At 38.9% G+C, this 24,888-nt stretch overlaps 1 protein-coding gene across 8 annotated transcripts in view; it reads right to left on the reverse strand.

The window, feature by feature from the left end:
- The window catches only part of LOC124119250 (plexin-A2-like), a 233,609-nt gene that overhangs the window by 103,782 nt on the left and 104,939 nt on the right, over positions 1-24,888 (reverse strand). For 7 of the 8 annotated variants that reach the window (XM_048396991.1, XM_048396990.1, XM_048396985.1 and 4 more), the window contains exons 5-6: positions 9,470-9,570; positions 8,598-8,606 (exon numbers count right to left, since the gene is read on the reverse strand). In XM_048396991.1, the coding sequence (XP_048252948.1) occupies positions 8,598-8,606; positions 9,470-9,570 (110 nt within the window). The remainder of the gene's footprint in view (positions 1-8,597; positions 8,607-9,469; positions 9,571-24,888) is intronic. The other variant, XM_048396988.1, reaches the window with a different exon arrangement.

Raw genomic sequence — 24,888 nt, forward strand, 5'->3', positions numbered from 1 at the left:
AAATGCTTGGTTTTACACTAATGATGTTGATGATGCTGTGTCTGGTAACATGATCGTGGCCAAATGTGCAGCATGCTGCCACAGGGAAAATACAGCCGTGTACAAACAAGGTGTACTGTGTCCTCCGATTCATTATGTATTGATGGTAGGGCTTGGCTGTACAGTGCAGCGGGACATCAAAGATGGCAGCACAAATAACGCTGACACCTAAATCCATCAAAATACTTTCAATAGACAGCTACAATTTCTGTTGTTTTTTAAAAGATGTTTTTAGTCTCGGTCAAATTACAGGCAAAAGACATTACGACTAATATGTTGGCGCAGTATTGTTTTATAACTCACCAATGTCAAATTAGATTCAGATTTATTGTTATGCACAGTAACACTATATCAAAGCCTACAATTAGTTCCACCAAGTAAGAGCAGGTGAGTGAGCCTTATTTTAAGGCACAGTCAGCAATATTTCAGTTGTTTTTCGTAGATCTGTAAATAACTGCTGGTTGATGGTACGAGCAATGACCCACAACACTGTGGTACAATGATACACAGTCAGCCAGGTCACACATTGTAACCACCAGATCCTTATTGGAGTCAACATCTGCATCGGGACCTATTCTGTCCCGAGTCCTCACAGGGAGACAAGCATGGAGTATTGGGGACCTATTCTATCCCGAGTCCTCCCAGGGTTAAAGCAGGTAGGATTTAACTAAACTCAGACAGTCCTTCAGTTGAAACTGAACAAGACCTTTCTTTCTAAACATACTTGTCCCGAAGAATCCCCTTGTGTGGCATTAAGTAGCAAATTGCTTCTAACATCTTTAGTCGTATCAGCTGTATCCCTCTCTTGGTTAACCAGTGGGCCCCAGACAACTCAAACATAATTTCCTGACATCACAATCGGGTCTTGACATGCGATGGTCCACAGCCAGTAACTGGCGATGCTACGCGGTTCTTGCTGCATATCTGTCTTCATGCATACCAACTTGGACAGAAGAATAATTCTGGTGGTATCGTGTTCAATCTGGCTGACATTTATTTCTGTACTGTATTCCACCTAATTCCTGCCTCATAAAAACTCATTTCTACCGGTCCTAGGGACACCTTATCTGGTGTCAGCATGGGCCAAAGCATAGCCAGCTTGCTGGATCTTCATCATCAGCATGGACCAAAGCATAGCCGGCTTGCTGGATCTTCATCATCAACATGGAACAAAGCATAGCCAGCTTGCTTGATCTTCATCGTCAGCATGGACCAAAGCATAGCCAGCTTGCTGGATCTTCATCATCAACATGGACCAAAGCATAGCCAGCTTGCTGGATCTTCATCATCAGCATGGACCAAAGCATAGCTGGCTTGCTGGATCTTCATCATCAGCATGAACCAAAGCATAGCCAGCTTGCTTGATCTTCATTGTCAGCATGGACCAAAGCATAGCCAGCTTGCTGGATCTTCATCATCAGCATGGACCAAAGCATAGCTGGCTTGCTGGATCTTCATCATCAGCACAGACCAAAGCATAGCCAGCTTGCTGGATCTTCATCGTCAGCATGGACCGAAGCATAGCAGGCTTGCTGGATCTTTATCGTCATACTTTCAGCATGGAGCGAAGCATAGCCGGCTTGCTGGATCTTCATCATCAGCATGGACCGAAGCATAGTTGCGTCTTTATCATCATACTATCAGCATGGTTAATGTGTATCTGACAACTTCATCATAATGGCTAGCAGGAATATGTTGGTTGCACCATATCAAAAACATCCACTAATATCCCATGAGGCCAACTATTCCCTTTCTAAATGGTATTATGCCTATACTTATAGAGTATATCTGATGGTGATTGCACTTATTGTTTAACACCACAAACAAACAAGCTATAAATCAAGAGCTAAATACCAGGACAAATGTTAAAGCCTTAATTCACTTGCAAATTATTATGACAACATGTTGCTTTTGACTCGAGGAATAGGGCACTGTCTAATGGTCGTGGCACTTGCTAGATAATGTCAAGGAAATTTACCATAAATCCTGAAATTACTGCCTGGAGAAAACGGTGTGCAGCTTACTGTCATTACCAACATGCTGTTAGAATCAAGCAGAGGGAACCTTCTCTTTGTACATTCTCTTCATGGTATTTACTCCCTGATGCATTTAAAGGCTCGCTAGGGTCCAGATGAGGACTACGTTTTCATGATGTGTTAATTTCCTGATTAACAGTACAAGAAGAAGTTGTCATGCAAGGATAGTTTGTCATTATGACAACGATAAAGGTCAACATTTATACATGGTCTGCCATTTCCTGTCAATATCCATTTGCATGAAGCTGTCACAGCTATGGTCACCGTAATGGATGTCATTTAGCATATTGAATGATTGTCATGAAATACTGACCATCCCTGCCACCATGTTCCAACAAAACAGCTGGGCCTATAGGGCCCCGGGGTCCACTACACCCAACATGGCCCCTGGTGACTAACTGGGGGCCCCTAAGGTCACACAACTAATTGGTAAGCTTTCTGCCGGTTGGAGTTTTATGTTGAGGAAGGATGTCATCTACCTCGATGCTTGTCCCATGGTTTCAATAGGAGACCAGGGATGTGTTGGAATATTGGAGAATTGACCCCGCTTAGCTTCACTATCCTGTTGCATGCAAGTCATAAATTTCTGAGATGTTTGGGAATTGACTTTGACAGGGCTTACAATACATCATGCAGCAGGGCTTGGTCACATTCTGGCTTCCAGATGGACAGATTGCGAGGCACCAGATTGGACAAGGCAGAAAGTCACACAGGATCTCCAACACAAGATTGGAGTATTTTTTTTAAATTCGGCCATTTTAGTAGTGAACTGGGGATAGTATGGATAAGATTTCTGTTGGAAACCTGTGATGATTTGTGTGTTTGACTTGCTCCTGGTGCGGAGTATGATACCTCCCCAGAGGGAGACTTGTAGCAAGATTTACATCACTTCTGTCAGAAGGGATCTTGAGCTTTTCCAAATTGATTTCAGCAAATCTTACATGAAAATGTGAACTGGACAAGGATTTCAAGATGCTGACTTGATACATTGTGCTTGAATACAGCACACAAGAGACCATCTGCTCCTACACGAAGCCTTAGCTTTCAGACCAGCTCAACATTCTGTCAGAAATATTTAGTTGAAAATATGAAATAAATGTCAAGTGTCAAACCTTACTTAAAATTATTACCTTAAAGCTCAAAATAGCAATTCCATCAAATAACCTCAGACTAAAAAGTATAAGCATTTCATTAAAAATTTCTTGCAAACGTTCACATCATGCCCTTTTGGAACAAATTGATAATTCACACAAAACCCATCATCCATTTCATGCCCTGAATCTATCGGCTGACTGTGATAATAATAGCACAAGCTCTACAACTTGTATTCTGATACGGCTGACTTATGCTGTCAACCCCCAAACTCTGCATCAAAAATACTCACTCCTATTAATGACTTCCGCCCGTCCCAGGGGTCAAAGAATAAATATTAAAATCAACAAAGAGAGAAGCTACTTCTAGGTGTCCTCTGTCACAGGACAGCCTCTGTGGTCTAGCGGTAGAGCTCTGCCCGGGTCATACCAAAAGAAATTAAAAGGTGGTACTTGTTGTTACCCTGTCTGGAGCTCGGCATTAAGGGGCTAAAACAAGGACTGGTCAGCTCGGAGTCAGTATACTGTGTCTAAGTGGGGTATTCATGTTTAACTGCGGCATGGTATCTCAGTGGACAAGCACTATAAATTGGCATCAGTCCGGACTTGTACAAGCAGCCACACACACATGTGCATGCACGTCGCTATATAAACAGTAATCACGGCTGTGACATTAAACCCAATTTCACCTCACTTTCACCTATGTCCCAGTATTGCTGCAATATTGCTGGAAGTGGCATAAAACAATACTCACTCATATTAATGATTTCAGCCCATCCAACAGGTCAAAGAAGAGAGATTGAAATCAACAAAGTCAGTTATTTTCAGTCAGCAAGCAAAACATTGCCACAAAACAATAAAGCTTGGAATCACTTTTCTTCCACAACCACTTCAAAACCAGAAATGTCAAATCTTATATAGTACCCCAAACTGTGTTGACTTTTGTGCAATATTTCTGGAGTCAGACGTCTGTTCAAAAAACTTCAATGGTCACTAATTAAATCCTCTCTTTTATCTGGGAGTTGCGCCTGATTCTTGCATCCCCCACTTCACTCGTGCCTTTCATTCCTCTACAATATTTGGTGTCGGGAACTTGTTTATTTTTCAGGCTCATCACTCTACTCCTTGTCTGTCATTTATCTTTGAGGACAGAAAAGACAACCAACCTGTCTTCTCAATAAACAAGTTTTTTCCCCCACGTCTTGAGGTTTTGTACCCTTCCTGATCATAAGCTAGGATTGATTTCTTAACAAGCTTTGATCAAAGTTGACTCTCTCTTCCTTCCATCTATGATCAAACTTTTTCTGGACGATATTAAGGCTTCAGAAGACATTCGTGTAAATCTCGCAATCCTGTGTTTTAATTAAGACCCCAGATTTAGTGACTTTACCAACTTCTCATAAAAACAATCTTTCTCAACTCAACCATCTTCATTTACTCATATGGACCTTCCAAGGTCTCTGTCAGGACATGCCTGGCCTTTTTCTAAGCCTATTTTGAAATCATCTGAAGGATGAGGTTATTTGTAAAGCACATCTGATGTGCATTGAATTACAAGGCATCATTGAGGAAAAACATTTAAATCAGAGGTTGAAACTGTACAACCTTTATTAAATCAAGATTGGAGAAGATGGACAGATGTTTCAACAGTTCTTATAAAGACTCAACTTTTTCAGAAATGTAAAATACCTCCTTTGTGGAACATATTTTTTCATTATTTTTCTTGAAAATTCCATTATCAGTTTGACAAACACCCTTCCTCCCATATAACACTGGTTGAAATATGGGCTTTTCTCCTCAGTGATAAAGGGCTGAAAATATTTATTTTTGGGAAAAAGAAAAGTCTGTTTGACAAACACCCATCCAGAAAGGTAACCTGGCTTGAAAATAGGATTTCCTAATGTTGGGAGGAATTGGAAAACGGCTATCTATCAATAAAGTGCAAAAATTGGAAAAACTAATTGAGATGATATCATAAAGGGCAAAGTTAAACAACCAAGAACTATTTTTGCGAGGTGGTCAGGTGTGCATTTCAATGGTACAAACAAACCACCAATAAGTGTGACGTTTCAAGCCAAGTCTGGTTGTACGTTGTTTTTAGAATGCAAGTCTATTTTGTGACAGTGAAATTCTGTCAGAAAAGCATTTAATTGCTCATATGACCTCAAATATGTCACGTCCATCTGCCCATTAATATTCTCACAAATGCCTCTGTGTTGACTCTTAATGGGCCAGTTATTAGAAATTGTTTGATCAAATGTATCAAATTAGGTCAATGTTACTGTCAAATATTTGCTGGATGTTAAACTTCAATATCCAGTCTGGTTCTAAAACCCACTGTCGCACTGGTTCATTGATTCGATACATGACCAATGAGCAAAGATCTTTAATCTTGACAAGATTGGTAATGAAATATTAGCACCTGACATCCACTTAATTCATAGGCACATGATAGTATTGCTGTCACAACAGTCCATCAGGTCCCTTGCTATGCAGGGCTGTCAGTGAGCATGTTTTTACCTGTTTGAGTGAGTGAGTGAGTGAGTGAGTGAGTGAGTGAGTGAGTGAGTGAGTGTTCGTAAGCGAGCAAGTGAGTGGACTCCAGTTTGAACAGGATTTCAGTTACATGATTGCCGACACCTTACTTTCCGAGGAAAGTCAAGAGTGAAGCAGGATTTCAGTTGCATGATTGCACGTCATCTTACTTTCCAAGGAAAGTCAAGAGTGATGCAGGATTTCAGTTGCATGATTGCACGTCATCTTACTTTCAGAGGAAAGTCAAGAGTGATGCAGGATTTCAGTTGCATGATCGCACGTCATCTTACTTTCCGAGGAAAGTCAAGAGTGAAGCAGGATTTCAGTTGCATGATTGCACGTCATCTTACTTTCCGAGGAAAGTCAAGAGTGATGCAGGATTTCAGTTGCATGATTGCACGTCATCTTACTTTCAGAGGAAAGTCAAGAGTGATGCAGGATTTCAGTTACATGATTGCACGTCATCTTACTTTCAGAGAAAAGTCAAGAGTGAAGCAGGATGTAAATGTCTGACAGACCAAGGGTCATAATCAGGGAAAATCTGGGATTCAAACCCATCAACAGCCGGTTGTAGTTTACTTTTTCTTGGTGACACTGGTCATGCACATTTACCACCGTGGTGCCGATAGACAGTTTACGTCACTCTGATAGCATGAGACAAGGATTGAAGACGATCATGATGGAGATTATTAATATGGCATAAATACTAATATCATACAAGTTTAATAATCCCTATTCTCTCCTTTAATCTATCTGGACCCAGTAGACAAACCCCACTTGACATCAGACAGCCATTGTCACAAGGAGTGCACTGTCACAAAGCAGAAATTACGTCACTCTGTCTGCATGAAAGAACTGATAATTCATAATTGATTCCCAGAAATTGCTCATCAATATGTGCAAAATGGTAAACTATTAATTGGCGCAGCATTGGCAGCAGGTGCTTGTGAAGAGTAGCAGACAATGGGGATGATTCACCCATTTCAAAACAACACGTTATAACACAACCACTGCCATTAGCCCTATGGATCTAAAAATTGCAATGTCTATCAGCAAATTCATATCATGTGGCAGAAGTTTTAATTTCCTTTCATTTGAAAGCTCTGTGATAATTTCAATTCAATCTTTTCTTCATTGGCGCCCAATGAGCCGTGTCCGATAGAGAGCCATTTCTTTATTAATGAGTAGTTGACGCAGTTGACCATGGATGGCTTTCTCCGTCACTTGCCGCCTCGGCATTGTGAAACAGCACTCAGCAGTGTCGACAACCAGCTTTGTCCACCCTATCCACAAATGACAAAGACATTTGCCAATTTCATCCCACTAATTCTGATTTATCCTAACATAACCCACACCAGACCATGTATCTAAATAATATTCATTCAGCCACAGACTTCACTTTTTTATGATTTGTGTATTTTTATAATATGATTTATAGAAAAGCCTGATAATCTAATTATTACATTTAATAGCTGCGTGTCTCTTTCTCAAACCTCAATGGCAGGACAGATTTTGTTCAATTCTTTTGTTAAAAATATCATAAATCTATATAATTTCATGAAAATCTCAAACGGAACAGCACCATGTTATTGTCAAGTAATGATGACCCAAAAGAACCTATTGCCAAGGATCAAATTTAGTCTGCTTATACCAAAACAATCTGTCACTTTATAAAAAAGTTAAATATCTAGATGACAAATTTGTAGGATTATTTTGCAATAACACAACACAAAAACATATGGCCTGATGTCTTCACTAAATTTCACTGAAGCCAGTGTGCAGTATGTTGCGTCATGTGCTACTAATTTAATTATGCCGCCACAGCGTTACGACTTAAAGGGTCATTAAGACAGCAGGTCATATCAGCACTATCTGCACGAACTGCTTGTCTGAGTTTCAACATCTCCTTCTTCATGGCTGCCACCGTGGACAATGTCGACTCCATTAGTAGCAACAACACAGAAGTAAAATGCTTGATAAAACACAAGGCTATCAAGCACTTTGTGACAGCCCTAGATCCTCAGTGACATGTCAACTTAAGACACAACATTGTCACTCAAAGGAGGCGGGATTGACGCCTGAACATTCTCGTCAAGACTCCCCGTCAATCAATACGTGACAGTGCACGGCCCTGCTCTCAACTGTGTCATGAGATATGCACTAATTCTGCCACAATGCATTGATACATACAACTACACAAGTAGCTTAGCCAAGGAACAAGAGTATTTCAACATCTTCATATCATCATGACATCAATATTCTTTTCCTTTCTTACAAAGCAGTCTTGAATGTCATGTTGTATTGAAACTGTTCTATTGTCATCTGTGGTCAGGGCCACTGAAACAATGACTTCTTCACTCCGTGTGTGTTTATCATGTGTGGTCGCTGCCGATGGGGAAGATACCGATAGAAAGGAGAGTCAACAAAGGGGGATAATCGGATACCTTGACACGTGTTTCAAGTTGGTGTAACATGTGGTTTGACAATGAAAACTGAAACAAGATGAAAATAAACAACATAGATATCAAAGGAAAATAGTTTTGGGAAAAAAAGACAACATTGACTGGTTCTGGGTCTCTGTTCCAAGAAACTAAACATACGAGCACAACGCTGGGGCACTCACACTTGCCACTTTCTAACACAGATCATGTCATCTATGGAAGCAGAAGCTTCAACAACACAAAATTATCTAAAAAAAACCAGGATTTTTAAAATGAACAAATGAAAGGGGTGCACGATTTGATTTTTAAAATAAAATTTCTTTCAATTTTGACAAAATGATGAAATTTGAATTTGTACTAAAATAAGTGTTTTGGTTCCCATTCTAAAATCTTACCTACGTATTTAACAAATAAGCCAAACAACAGATGTACAAGGACAACATAAGAGTACTTACATATTAATCCTGAGAAATGCAAGGACACATAAGGGACAGCTTAGATTGATGACATTTCATAATAGTGCAACCAAACACTGAATAACACAAACAAACCTTCAAATCAGGGAGAAATCAACATTTTCCATGGATTCCAAATTCCTTTCTTGATGCATGATAGGTACACAAGTAACTTACAGACAAAATAGTGAAAGGAAATATCAAAATTAAAGTAATCAATCATTCCTATCCGTGAACAGACATGTGGGTGCATAGAAATTGCTGAAGTAAGATCAGTGATGGATGAGAGGTCAGGGTGATAAAGGGAGATCACTCCAGATAGAGTTTCAATGGATCACAAGATACAAACCTGTACACACAGACGCTGCAGGTAAAGCTAATACAGTTCTCCTACAATAACCACAGCTGTAAATAAATAACTTTGGACAGTCCTTTACCAAAATGTCTGATCATGTCATAGCCTAAAGATACATATTTCAATAAATCAGACTTCTGTAGTATTGAAGATGATTACACCGAAAAGTGCATCAGATATCAATGTGCCTATTTCTTTCTATAATAATGTCTAGCTATCTAATGGGCCATGGTCAAGTTGTCAGGATGTCAAGTTAATTCCCTTATTTTCTGCACGTCACAACTACCAGTATTTGTACTTTGTGTTGCCATATTACCAGAGTCTATCATAGGCTATAAGATGACTGTCACACAGCAACCTTGCAAGACATGATGAATGTGTAACCAGTATCAGTTGAGCGGGATGTACAGTTTGATAAGCCGGTCGTCCGTGAAGCACCCTGCATGGTGAGTGTGTGGACTGCTGCACAAGCAGCTGTATAACGACTGTGGAATCAAAGTGTGTGTGATGTACTCACTTGTTCTCCAGGGAACACCAGCCACAGTAGGGATCCTTGGCCCCCAGACATTCCCCACAGGTCTTGTACTGGCTGCACTCCTGGACCTTCAGTTTGGACAACTGAAAATAAATACATACGGTGAAGGAGCAGGTCGTGAATTCATGAACAGTAAACTACAGTTATAACAAACTCAAAGGGACCACGAATATTAGTTCGTTATAAGCACAAGTACAGCATATATACAGCAAATGGCTGGGACAATACCATAAGTTCGTCATATCGTCAGTTTGTTATAAAGGTTCACTGTTTGTCAATTTTAATAATTGCATTTTGGTAGCTCAAATATTATCAGCATCATCATCAATTAATCTTTTCATAATGATAATCATCCTAACCATACCTGTCTTGTTATATTGGCTGTTGTCTCCCTCACAACCCAACCTAACTTTACAATTAATGTGGTCATCACACACAACCCATCTCTACAACTGTTGTGGTCGTCACGGTAATCGTCAGTGTCCATGTCAACACAACATTGTCAGTCCAACCTTGTAGAATGATGTGAGGATTCTGTCATTAAGTAATTGTTTTTGCATGTGCATTATTTCAGATGCAGCAATCTGTTTTCCTTTCAAAGTTATCTTTAGCCACCAAACCTGTCATTTCCATACCATGTAATTTCTAAGCCAAACATAGCAACATGTCAAGATGATCTTAACTGTCTTAACATAGTTCTGGTAAAATGAACCTTCAGTATACCAGCTTCACTGTCAATCATCTACAACCAAGGAAAGTACTTCAAGCTTGACTGAGAGCTGCACAATTTACTACAGCCTTCCCTACATTTTACTACAGCCTTCCCTACATTTTACTACAGCCTTTCCTACATTTTACTGCAAGCCCTCCTAGCTTTTCAATCAGAAGTTGATGGACAAGTTGATGGACATAGGTCAGTCATATTTTCACCAATGGGGTTTGACCAGTAAGAAAGAAAGAAGCGGAATGTGTTTCTGCGGCCAGGGAAATTAAAGAGATTTGTACAGGGAATCCTGCCTCCACTAAAACCACACATGTACATCTCAGACATGGAAATCTCATCTGACAAGTTTAATTGCAAAACTGGGGAGAGTAGGTCCGCAGCAAACAGGTTAATCATACACACAGACAGACTGTCAGCCAATCACAGGACAGAGAGAAGGGGAATCATGGGATACATGTCTTCTTTATGGCATAGGGTCATAAAATTCTAATTTTGTTTCTAAATATTTCCTTCAGAACTCTTTAATGAATTTGATAAGTAATTTCTCAAACACATGATTACCAAGACATACAGTGATTACTTAAAAAACACATTTGTCTGCCGGCATAATCGTGACACAATATCATGCTAGCAGACGTCACGGAAGAGGTTAAGGTAATGAAACTGCAGGCTCAGTTGAAGAGGAGAACTATTGATATAGCAGAGGGCATCCATGATCAGCTGCAACCCAAGAAGTTCTTGCTCATGTCCACTGATGTTGAAAGAAGCGAACAATTCCCCATCTTTCTATCCACGTAACCATGACAGGCGGCCATCTCGGAAGCCCTGTATTTACTAGTTTCATGTCTATACCAACCCAGATACAGTCATCTTCTTGGAGTAGTTTTGAATGATGATACAGTTCAAGGGTAGGCAATCTGTCAAGCCTCACATTATTCCAGCATGTTTGGGAAATGTCCCCGACAAAGACCATCATGATGGTACTGTTGGTAATTGATGGCTCTGCTGCCTCCTGGACCTCTCACACCAAAGCAAACCCGTATTCAGACACAAGAAAATCTCGAAACATTTACCAAATCATTTACCGCTTGCAGGAGCTAATCACAATTGTGAAGGAAGGTCAGGCAACAAAAGGATCCTCAGCCACGAAGGAATTGCCAAGATGTAGATAAAATAGCCGTATAAAAGCATGACAAATTGATTTCTCAAACATAAAGGAATAATCTGTTATTTAAATACGAAATAGTCCTGTCCCAGTCAATACTATATCAATGTATCTGAATATGATTGTCATGATTTCTGGAAGAGGAAAACATGGGCTTCAGTGAGATGCTACAACTCGGACGTATATTTGAAAAATCGGAATCGTTAACAATATTTGCGGAGGAGAACAGAAGCGGAATTGTTTATCCTTATTTCTGTCAGAAGCAGCAGAACCGTTAACAATATTTGCAGAGGAGAACAGAAGCGGAATTGTTTATCCTTATTTCTGTCAGGAGCAGCAGAACCATCTCGGTTTTGTTCAGGAATCAATGCATTGTATGTATTTAGTCCTGAATAACAATCACACAGATCCAACTCTTCCTGATTGGCTCATTAAGCTAAACAGCGGCTGAATTCACTTCTATTCGCATAAACATTCTTATATGTGCTTTGGTTATATAGACCCATCTCGCTGTGGCATTTGCTATCAGAAAATGTTTATTTGGAGCAAAAATAAATTTGATAATGGTTTAGTAAAGATGCCCACAGGGCAAACTTTCCTTGGCAAGAATGTGATGCGATTTGGGGGTTTAAGTTGCTGTTTAAACACATCAAGTCTTTCTAAAAGATTTTCTGACAATGAAAAAATATAATTCAATACTTAGGGACTGTATAGTAAATATATTTTTTTCATTTTTGATAACAGTTTTCTGCAACAAATATTTGATAAGAGGTGATGATAAAGACACAGATATTTTAAGGTAATATTTTAAATCAAGAATGAGCCTGTGCAGTAATCTCTAAAAATACAAATACATCATCTTGGCTGGTGTTTTTGAGATAACCCCCGGCAGCCATTTTGATAGTGCATATGATTCTCTCAACCTCCCCTATCACCTCAGTTCAAACGTGGCTGAAATGTTTGGAAGGAAAACAGGCTAAACGGTACAGAATTATTCTTCCCCAGAAATTAATCATTGTGAAATCTGACAAGATGTCTTAGGAGTGGGGTCACCTACTATTATGTTGACATGTGAAATGATATTTAATGTTTGGAACCACTGCATGATAAATAGGGAAAATCCATTTCATCATTTGAACAAAGTAGTATCATGTCAAAGTTGCCTAAATGAAGAATAAACTGACTTTGTTTATTACACGTGTCTGAATATCTATTGAGGCTAAAGGGAGGCTATCTGGACTAAAAAAGATGTTCTCCCCACGTACAACTTTACTTAACATCGAGACAAAAACAGCTAGCAGTAATAACTTCTTTCCAAGAACACAAGACATTTTTCCAAAGCATGTACATTGAAGTTGTGAAATTTGCCAGGAAATGAAGCAGCAATTGTTTTATAAACTAAACATGCTTATTCAGGGCTTTCCTGAGTTAGGAGAACATGAGCTGGACACAAAGCCCCATTTCTACCCAGCTTCCCCCACCACCAGACACATATCACCTACAGGCCGCTTGACAAATTTGTACATCTCTCACCAGTTGGCAGGCCTTTCAGCTTGAAACACATGGATTGTTATAACTGTCACATTTAGGGGTTAATGCTGTCAGGCTCACATATTTACTTTTATCAGACTAGCGAGGATCATATCAAAGATTTGTGTTTTTAACTTTGGCGAGTTGATCCCATGATCATGTTTGATAAGAATATTTTGTTTGAAGTGGTCTTTTGTTCTGAATTTTTTTTATCATCGATGCTGAGACAAGTCACAAAGGCTATTCCAATATTTGTCATTTCAAATCTTCTCTTAACATATTGGTTATATAATCCCAAGATACTCATTTGATATTCCTACAATGACGGGTTATTTTTCCAAATTTGTTTGATTTGCAATCCCCAAATGTTTTAATTTGATTAATCTGTCATGCAACAGAGTGAATTGTGACTCATTAATTACTGTGGAGGCTAAATTGAAGAAAGCTGAAGCGACATTTTCAATGTGTGTGAACAAATCCAAGATGGCTGCCACAGTCGTCTGCTTCTCTCGTTTGTCCCCCTCTTCAATCCATCACACAACCCTAAAACACCATTAAATTTTAATCCTGAATTCACATTTTGATGAGTGAATCTGAAAATGATATTCATCAACCCTATTATAATATTAGTCATCTGATGCGACGAAATAATTGCATGGCTGAGTGGACACGAACAATGCCGTTTTGACAGAGGGGAGTTGGCCTGCAGGGAGCGATGGCAAACACACACCCCACAAAAACTCAGCGGAAGTCCTGCTGATTAAAACCCAAGCGTAATGCACCAAATTGTCCACTCTTACACAATAGAACAGATGACATGAAAATAATTCATGTCGAGCAATGAAATCACAACAAGAACGAAATATGAAATTATACTGTCTTTCTGGATGGCTGATCCAAAAACACTCCATCAGAAAAATACTACAAGAAATCTGTCAGTTTCAGGAAGAGATATTACTGACAGAGAAAACAAATAAAGATTGGCCCTCACTTAAGCAACAGAACCTCCCAGTCGTGTAATCAAAATCTTAACTTAATTAAATCTGACGTGTGCAATAGCAGTGCTGCCTTCTCAAACTTTTCTGCAATATGTAGGAAGATATTTGGCGTAATTGTTTTCCTGGCATTATGCATCTGGAACTGACCCCAAGACATCGAAGACTGTCAATAATTGTGGAATGACCTCTGACCCAGCATTCCTGCAACAACTAAATGAGTCGAAGAAATCATGCTCATATTTCCCTGAAAGCACTGGTTGATTCCCTGGCTGTTCTAAGCCAACGCTAATGAAGTAACGTGCATGCCATTTTCATTCCTAATATTTCCAAATGTTTCCTTTTATTCATTTGCTTCCCTAAGCCCTGCCTGTTAATGCTTGACCCGAGACTCCTGTTAAATGTATTACTCGCAGGACAGAGCGGAACTATAAACAGGCAATCTATAAACCCTCTCCAAAACTTTGAAATAATATTTGTGATAGACAAACAACATGATTTGAGCATGTAGTCACAAATTCAATAATATTTGAACACAAAGTAGCAAAAACATTTCACAATTCCAATCCACACACAAATTGCAATATCACTTTCCATGTCATCACAAAAAAGCTAAATGTTTGGACAAAACTATGAACATCAACAACCGGACAGTATAAACCACCTGAATGCATATAATTGGTTTAATTTTGTAATCAGTGTTTAAAATAGCCTTGTTATTATCCATGGTTTCAAAACAGACTGTAACATGACAAGACAACCATCTTCAATTTTGAGATTGGCCTGAAGACGAGGACATAAACTGGAATTCAAACAGACGCCTTATCCACATGTTCTGAAGTTAATGCTGAAAATATAACCAGCAACATGAGACAATACAACAGTCTCATTTCCTTTTAATCTTCCAATGACAGTTCAACTTCAAAAGCTGTTTGAAGACCTAAGGACAAATTGTCACCGAACACATGTCAGTCAAAATCATATTTGTCCATGTGAGTGAAGCAATCTGTCTCCCGGTGACGAGGACGAGGATTGACAGCTGTGCATGCCCAGATTGTTGGTGGCTTTGAGGAACATGCATCTTTATTCCATGTCTGACCATCAATAATTAGCATGACCATTACTGAAAAGACCCAGTTAGCCTCCAGGGACTATTCAGAGACCAGGTCTGACTGCCATCTTCAGGATTAAATTGGTGCACTAATTAAGCCTGACCACACCCTTTTTCTCGGTGCCATAAAGCTTTACCAGAAAGATATATGTGCAAAATTGATGATAACTTTCAGCTCAAAAGTAATGAAATCTGATTACGAAGAACCACACCCACTCTATTCCCTTTGTCCAAGTTTTGAGCCTTGTATACAGATACAAGATACAAGAATTTTACTGCGCGAACGTTCTTTGTAAAAACAGTGACACTATTCTATAAACTATATCAACAGATACATAAGAACCCAGGATAACACCACAAAGTATTAATACAAAATATCACAGTATGACCTTGGGTTATCTGTTATAAGTACTTCAGATTCATTTTAAGTTGTATACATGACAGCAGAGTATTTCTATGTCACCTGGTTCATTATTTGAAATCATTACAGATGAATCAGACATTTTCCTCTTGAAGAAACTTTTATCTTAAGACCCAAATTATTTACGTGGTTCGTCCTCCTTTAGAAACTGGATGAGTTAAAGGAGAGGCATGGTTTGTTTTGAACACCAAAAACTGTGAAATGTATATGTTCTCTTAAAAAATTCCAACTCAGCCCTTTTCATCCATTCATCCTTTAAACTCAACATTTAACATAATATCAACATCTTGAAGTAACTCTGACAGCTTCTTTTAATAGTGTTGTTATACTGTTGTGTCACATTATGCCGCCACCATGTCTCCAAAACATTCACCATGAAAAATAGGTTTCATTCATGATATTACACTCTGATTATTCTGATTAATATTCATAGGTTATTCACTTGGTGCTATTCCATCTGCGCAAGGGCTTTGACAAGGTTACAAAACGGGATATTTACACCCTGCCTTTTCAACTGGCCTTACACAGAGAACACCTTAGATTCAAAGCCAAACACAGTTCTAAAGGCTGTGGGAAAAGTATTCTTTGGACCAGGTCTCATGTTGCTACACATATTAGTCACTGAAATGGGGAATATACAATCAGGGCTATATGTACCCAGTAAGTCAGTCACAAGAGACACATTTCCTTGGCTCATGTCAGCTATTCAAACAAACATTTCACGACATGTCGAGATCTCAGTATGTGTAAGTACAGGCTTAATACAAGGCTTTTCCCTTCCTTCCTGATGTTAAAAATCCCACCCATTGAACCCAATATCTATTTGAATGAAAGAGTAAAATACTCAACAAACACGATGGATGGCTCATTTTTTAATTCTTATTTTGTCTTTCTTGTTATTATAATAAGGGTAACGGTAGTTTTCAGGGCACTACCATTTGCAGAAGCCCGAGGTTTTCCATTAACTGCCCGACGAAGGATGGAAGTTGAAAAGACCAAGGGCTTCTGCAAATGATAATGCCCTGAAAAATAGCGTTGCCATTATTATAGCAAAAGTGAATAGAACTTGTTATCGAATAAAAATAAACAAAAATCGCTTTTGAAACATTTACTGCAATCAACACACGACAAATGTCACTGACCCACTTTTACAAATACGAAAACGTCATAGAACAAACCAGATGACGTCACTATTGAACATCAATATGACGTCACCTAACAACGGCCGTGATAATGGCCCGTCGTCAAGCAATATGAGGGCATTGTCAAGTTACAGTGGCCCACTCATTTATGATACCATGCAGGTGGTTTAAGGATAATTCTATCCATTTTCGCTACATGATTTTTTATGATTCAAAGTATCAAAGCAGGCCCATTCTACCCCAAACTCTTTCCATGAATTTTGACAATTGAATGAGGTAGCAACACGCTGACATTGATTTGAGAGAAATATACTTCTTTCACTGGAGTCTATACCAGCCATCTCCATTTTGAACATTTCAGACCTAGATGACTCATTTCACAAAGAAAGCAATATTCATTATTTGACAATCATATTTTACTTTTCACAGCTGCCGGTCATACCTTTTCATCAAAGCCTCAATCCAAAAATGAATAATTATCAATGATCAGTTTCATTTCAAACAAAACCATTGGGCCAAGCGAGGAATGTATTCGTGCACAATGTGACACTTTGCAAACATTATTCACTCATTAGAATAATCAATGATGTCTTTGAAACTTTTCCCTGTGAATTATGCAATTAACTCCAAGTATTTCAGCAGACCAAGCTTCTGTTTATTCGCGTGTCAATAATTAACGATGGTTTTCCACCATCACCTCCAAGAAACATAGAAAAGTTAATGAGTGAAATTCTTATTCAATACTTTTTTGTCCATTGTAAAATATTCCAATGGAAAATGAAATATAAAGTATTGTGAACCTATGAAAGAAGTAGTTCTGTAAGGACCTTCGTGCACAAGAGTATGCAAATCTGAATGCATTTACACCAAAAATCCTCAACATTTAATCAAGCATATATGCTAATACAGGTTGAAATAAATAAACATGAAGAGGTTTACCCAAAGCTCTTTTCATAAATTCAATCACGTTTTATCATCATATTTTTTAAGCCTGATGATTCACTAAAGCATAAAATTGACAACAGGCACGCTCTTTGCACAATAACCTTAGAATTAGTCATAGATAACTGTGAGCTTTCTTTGCCTTTCTGTGTCATCACTAAGTCTACCCATACCTCCAGGCTGAGGGGATCTCAACTTGTTGCTTCAGGAATAAAATCCTTATTAATTCTCCTACAAATTTCAGCCTGATGAATGCCCAAAGATGTCAAGGGTGATGTTAAACCTAACAGCCATTTAGCCATTGCAGGGCCTTTACTGGCTAGCACTACACCAAACTTTGATGGAGTCAAGATCAGACGTGATTACCTCCCTTTGCAATTCCTTATGGGCAATGCCATCAATCTTTCAGATGAACAAATATTTTTTTTAACTTGCAATTTCCTTTAAACATGTTTTTTTAGGGTGAAATCTCAACTTAAGACTTCTGTTTTTGTCAAATAGACACCTTTTTGTGCTATTTTGAAGGAAGATCTTACAATGTTCATGATGACGTCGGCTTCAGACAGACATTCCCAAAGAGAGATGCAATACTGGACAAAGGCAACAAAGCTGATTTTTTACAATTTCAAACGGCTAACAATATTTTTTCATGTTAGAGAAACAATTTTTAAATCCCAATACATGAGAAAGAAAGAGATAGGGTCAAAATGCAAACTGCACTAAAGAAAAGCAGCTTTTGTTTCCACACAAGAGGTGTTAATTGAATATAAACCAACAATGATATGTGAATGTTTTGTTGAGTACTTGCTCCAACAACTTGCTGTGACAGGATCCCTTGAACCTTCAGTTGACCTCAGCTGACGAGAATATAAATATTGTTTCTTATCATTCTACAACTACACAAAATACTTATCAATTGAACTGAATGGCTGTTGAAAATGACCACTACTTCAGGTTGGTCATTAGCAAAGTGACTTCCAATTATCTTATTTGTACATGTCGCTAAGGGCCTAAAACACCTAAAATTACAGGCAGTGAACCCAAAAACAGGCAACATACAAAGTGGAATGATTGTCCTGAATTTGATCCTGATTGTTATTAGAACGCCCAGTTTACACCTATAATTGATATTAGCCGAGTGCTGTATGCTGTTTGTTTGCCGTGACGTAATATTGTCTTGTTATAACAATGCCCCTTTCGTTAATTCTGCATGTTCATCACCTGCTAATGGATATTTCCCTAACATGTTGCACTTAGAACCATTTTTTCTCCCTTAGAAATGCCCTGCAAGCAGATTTCCCCGGTTATTTATTTTCTTCCTCCATTATTGAAGATGGTTACAGAGCTCTTCTCCGATGGGAACGGAATCAAAATGACAGAATTATCCGACATTGCGTGATAAAGGCTGATGTATCTTCTTTGTTTAGTTTTCTAATTCCATCAACAGCACGTGATTAAAAAACCACCTGAAGGGCAAGTACAATCCTTCCACTACAGTTGTTAAACACCTTTTATAAATTCATCAACAAAACTGATAAATCACCTCAAATGCCTTTTGAAACAAAAGGCAAGCCAATTTCAAACTTTTCAAACATATAATCATATGATTTGACCTTTCAAAAGGAAAATATTTTCCATTCATTACATAGGCATTTCCTAGTCCGAGCAAAAGAACTGCAATGTTTGAACAGCGGTATTTTTCCTTCTGTTGTTTTAACACTATAGAAACAAGCCCAGTTTGTCAAAAATCTGATCAAGATAATATCTTTTGCTGTCAGGAATTGAGAACTGTTGAACAATGGAGAGCGTAATCAGATGTTTTAACGCCTTATCAGATTGAATAACGCAATACCCACCAAGCTCCAATACATTATTTACGAACCCATTCAAGTGTATAAATTTCCCACGCACAGAGGTGCCGGCTTGTATGGATATGCATTTCTGTCATTGAGTGCACGGTGCTCGACTCTCAGGTGTGACGCTTTACCTGTGCACACCTTGACCTAACGAGGGACCTGTGAGATATGAATGAATTATGACTCACCAAGATGCTGTTTATTCACAACTTTGCATAGGTACCTGCCATTGAATGACCTGCTTTCAACTTGAAAGAAAAAACTGAAGCATAGATTGTGTAGGTAGTGAATTGTGATTCCTAACACTGGCCAGACTATAAGAATATAATTCAAATGTCTGATTTCCTTATTAATGGACGTTAAGTAACATTAGTGATCGTTCATTCGTCATTGGAAAAGCAGGTATACGTTTTATTTGAGATAAAAATGAAACAAATCTATTTCCAAACTTGTTTCTCTGACCTGGAATATTTAATAAACTGGCTTTCCATTTCAGAATCACAGGATGTAAAAAAAGTGTTTTTAATCAAGATATGACCATGTTGACATGCACAGCTTCAGCATGTAGCGAGCATGGGCAGATGAATGTATTAACACCAGACTTGCCCTCCATGTCATAAATCGTCAGCTTGTTAGATTAAATCCTACATTGGCTGGGTCCCCATGACAAGCCAGTGGAAGACTTTTAAAAGCATTTGTGACCTCAATCCTGGCTTGTATTGAGTTGCCACCACAGCTTAGGTTCCCTAAGTACATCAGTAAGTCTTTTCCTCATTAGATACGAGGGAGCCAAAGTCGACACAGGGCACAGCATTCTCTTTCTTATGACAAGCAAACAAATAAACCCTCACTGAATAAACAGGCCTTTTTGAACCAAGTTATTACTTTTTGCAGAACTGCTGGAAATCTGGGATTGACTTTTGAGCACCATTTTGTCTTTGAAGTGAGGGAGACGGTAACTGATTGGGGTGATATTGGCACAGACCATGCACCTTTGGAACGCAGCTGCCGATTTAATCAATCCACAGCATCACCTCCTCCTACCCACCCACAACAGTGTCGCTCTAAATCTCATCCCTTGGTTCTTCTCAATGCTTAACACAGGTCCATGTCAAGAATAAACACTGATCCTTTTAGAGATCTAGCCAGCCATCAAAGGTGCTTAATTGCTCATCAGGTGCAGACCTGTAGGCTCAAAGCATTCAGCTCTTTCGGAGGCACTATCGCCAGATCGTTCCTAACCCTCTCCAAAATTTTGTCTCCGAGTTCAAGATCATATGACTTTTACAGACATGTAACGTCTCCATACGCGGCCTTGTTTAGATGAGGATCCCCTGAGATCAGAGTTTTTATTTTTCAGCCAGTGTTTTGCACTCTGATAGAAGGCAGCGGCATTCAATAGCTCCCCTTTACGTCTTTGTGTAGGTCTCTTGTCATGGGAATGGTTCAACAAGTCTTCGGTCTCCGAAGAAGGATGTAACATGTCTTACAAGAAAGGGCGAGTATTCTTCAAATGCTGACACCATCAACCTCCGACTTTAAATATTACAATCAAACAGATGTGTCTTCAGATGTCAGACTGCAGCAAAGAAGAAAAACATTTACGATATCGCTTCTCAGACGAAGAAGTCAGACTGCCCCAGGCCAAATTTCTGACATGTTTTTCTTCACTGCTCCAACAGACTATTGTAGGTCTTCAGCACCTCACATCTCACACTCACTGACATCCATGCACAATTCCCACCGCATCCATACTTTCAACACACAGGCTTTTACACCTTGGTCTCCATACATTAAAGCTTGTATTTTCTCTTCCCCAACTACATTCCATCCCTTTGCACCATTTACAAGCTACCAGGTGGCCCCTGACAATCTGACACAGATAATGAATTGCAGAGTTACCCCAGCATCCTTCATTATATCAGCTCTTCATTTCTCCTCCCTATTGTGGCATGACCTCCTCGGGAGCCTAGCTGTATACAAAGTGGATGGTCGACCTGCCTCCAGCAATCACATGTAGGTAGCGAATTACTTATCTCTACTTTCTTCAATTAACCTTCTTCAACACTGTGCTTAGGGTCACTTTCAGGTGTGTGGCAGTAAAAGTGGTAAAAGTTTCCCTCCTGAAACATATGCTTGTACTGAGGAGATCTCAAGGGGGGGCTTGGTTGGGAGAGCTTGGTCGGGGTAGCAGGGAGGTGATCGGAATTTTGGAGTGTGCATACCTGAGACATTCACTGTGTAAGACTGTAGAACTGACCATAAACTATGTGGATTTATTTCTTGCCATCAGTCTTACTTCGTAGTTTATATGTTCATCAATGGTGTGTATCAATAGTTACAGGATACAAGATACAAGATTTTATTGCGCAAAATTATTTTTTAAGGAAAGAGAATTAAACAGGGAGTAGCTTACATCTGAATATTTACTACAGGACATAAGATAGTGTTCTTCATCTTCAAGGACTGAGCAGTGATCACAGAGACGTTCTTCCAAAGGTGTAGGTGGTCTTGTTCTTCTATCCATATAATATATACTTTCATCTGTTCAAGCATTGATCTACATCCATTTATTCTTTCCCACATTTTTCTATCACCTGAACTTTGTTTTTCAACCAATCAATGAATGTGACCTGCACTTATCACAAGTCACCAGCGCAACGAGAGGTATTCATCTAAATTCCATTGAATCAGCTGTAAAATGTAGAAGTTGACAAAAATGATGATGATATATATTTTAACATCATTATTCCCCAAACACCTTAATGCAGTCTATGAAAACCCACTTTCTGTTTGTGACAACAAATCATTCAGGTTCACAATTACTTAGTGAAATATGAAAAAATTCTTGGTTATAAAAAGTAATTAAGACTGACTATGTAAAGCTATGTAAGGAGCTTAGGTTGTCCCTATCTGACAGCTAGGAAGCTAAGACTCCTTGCAGGGCACTTCAGTCGGAGCTGGAAGTTGTGAAAGAGGCTTATAAACACTGGATAATCAGCGCTGATTAGAAACCCTGCAATAATGCCATGAGAACTGCGAGGATGATGGACATGTTTACACTTTATTCTGTCACAACTATGACAGCCCCACTGTGGCCGATACTTATCTGACCAAGATGAGCTCCAGGTAATCAGCTAATTGCAACATAACATCAGTAACTAAAAACAAAGAATGTGAAGACGAATAACTCACACCCTTGCACTTTGGGATAACTATTTTACCTGCAACTGGAAGTGTCTTATGCAATTGACTTGCCTTTGCATGTATTTGTGATGGGTGCCACAGGTGGGGTAGGAATACGCTAACCTTTCTGCGAACACCTGGTATCATTACAATTTGATAGTGATTCATAAACATATACTCATGATAAAGTCGGAAACGTACAATCGACTCAGCTTTTTGCAGAGATTTCTATTGGATATGGAAAGGGTTTTCTTGCTATACTGTACAAGTAACAATTTTATATAAATTGATTAGAAATGACAAAACCCCTAGCTAATTAAAATCATATTTTAATCTAAAAAACGGACTAACTTACTGTTTATCAATTGTTTAAAACATACACAAAACATGTCAAGAAAAGTTTCACTAAGTAACAGCGACAGTCTTTCAAATACATTTCTCTTCATTGCATACAACACGATCTCATCATATAGGTTAGAAATGCCCTGATTGTGGATTGCCTTTCAGTGATTCATACTGGGGTACTTTCATCCATAATTACATAATTCTTTAATAACCAAACACTTCACTTTTAACAAAGGAACATAATAAGCCATCCAAAGAGATGAAATGTGAAGAGAAGAGTTAAAACCTTCGGGTGACACATTCATTTTTTCAAGACGATGCTTATAGCAAATTGAACATTTTTCAAACAAGGATCAAAGCAGGAGCTGCACAGGTCTTATAAATGGTTGTCAAAGTGGCATTTCCATGGCCTCATGCCCTGAAGAATAACCCTGCCACCTCTGAAACAGCCCCACCACCTTCCAGCTGAAGCAGCCGCCACCAACATCACAATGGCCGCCGAGGTAAGGAGGTGTAGGTGAGAGCAGACGTTAATGGAGGGAATACCTACATCTGGTCAAATGGCCTCTAATTTCTCCTATGATAGGAATTCTGACTCGTCCAGACGTACTTACACAACAATAGACTATAGTCTGTTTCCTTCAACCGCAGTACAATAAATCGTCTCAAGGGCTAAACAGATTCAAACCCGTATTGATCCCATAGGAGCATCGCTTGATGAACTTTGAGAGGACGTTCTTGTTAGTTTCCTAAGATTTCATACGCAAATAGAAATCTGGGTTGTAATCTCTCATCAGACCAGGAAGCAAATATTAAAATTACGTGAAATAAGCTTTAAACGAGCGTCAGTTACATGCCCGTCTGGCCGACCATGATTCAATCAATGAGCTCTGTGTAACAAATCTCAAATCAAATTTTAGAAACCGAAGCTGCGAGTGTAATATGTGCCTGGTTTGACTCACCAGGGCCAAGACATAACCAGTTTTATATGTCTCTCGACACAGTAATCAACTTACAAGCAAAAGTTTTCCTTGCAAAACAAAATATTGGAATGACATCCAGAAAATCCCTCATCTCGTAAATTGAATTGATGCTCATATTGATACTTAAACAATATAGTTACTTCTTTCCTTAGTATTATGATAAACACTGACTGCCAAACAGCCTGTTATCTGAAGACAACTTTTATAAACTAATTTATCTACGATGAAATTGGATAACAAAACATGGCTTCGTCTTTTCTCTCCCATGAGAAAAAAGAATTTGATCAACATATCGCCTGTGGCATGCTATTTCAGTACATACGAATCTACACAAACACAGTTTTACGTATATCCAAGAAGACATTCTCCGGTACCATGGATATCGTCTTCACTACTTCATCAATGCTGGCAGCTTTCAAAGTGCAGACAAAATGTCAGTCCACTTTATTAAAGACTCACTCCTCGTATTTCAAATATGTTTCCAGGAGACAGGGGGGGGGAATAACATATAATATATCATATATTTGTCGCAAACATCAGTGTAATTGAATTTGTGTATCAGCCTCTGCATGTAGTTGCCAAGCTTCTTTAAGAAGCTCGTGATGAAGAGATCTTCGCCTGATTTATTGGTTTATAGAAATGCTCATCAATCATAGCTGTGTCTCTTCCTATCTACACACAGCAAGAGATTTGAGGAAGTCCCTAACAGTATGGCAATTTGTCCGAGTCATAATTAAAAGCACTGCCAATCAGACTTAAAGTCGTCCTCATCACATCTCGTTTGAAGTCATATTCTGCTAACAGAGGTTCTAAGCTGACATCAACGTGGATGAAGGGCCACTTCGTGTCTTGAAGACAAAACTCTTTTCTTCCCAGTCCATACCAATTCTCTCAACGTCCAACGGAAGTGCTCCCGGATCGGAGGCAAAGCAAAACAACCCTTGAACTCGGAAAATATAATCCTCCGTTTGACGAAGCCCTCTTGACCTGTGCCGCCCAAT

Source organism: Haliotis rufescens, unplaced genomic scaffold, assembly GCF_023055435.1.
Source record: "Haliotis rufescens isolate VD_foot unplaced genomic scaffold, xgHalRufe1.0.p SCAF_16, whole genome shotgun sequence".
Taxonomy (NCBI): domain Eukaryota; kingdom Metazoa; phylum Mollusca; class Gastropoda; order Lepetellida; family Haliotidae; genus Haliotis; species Haliotis rufescens.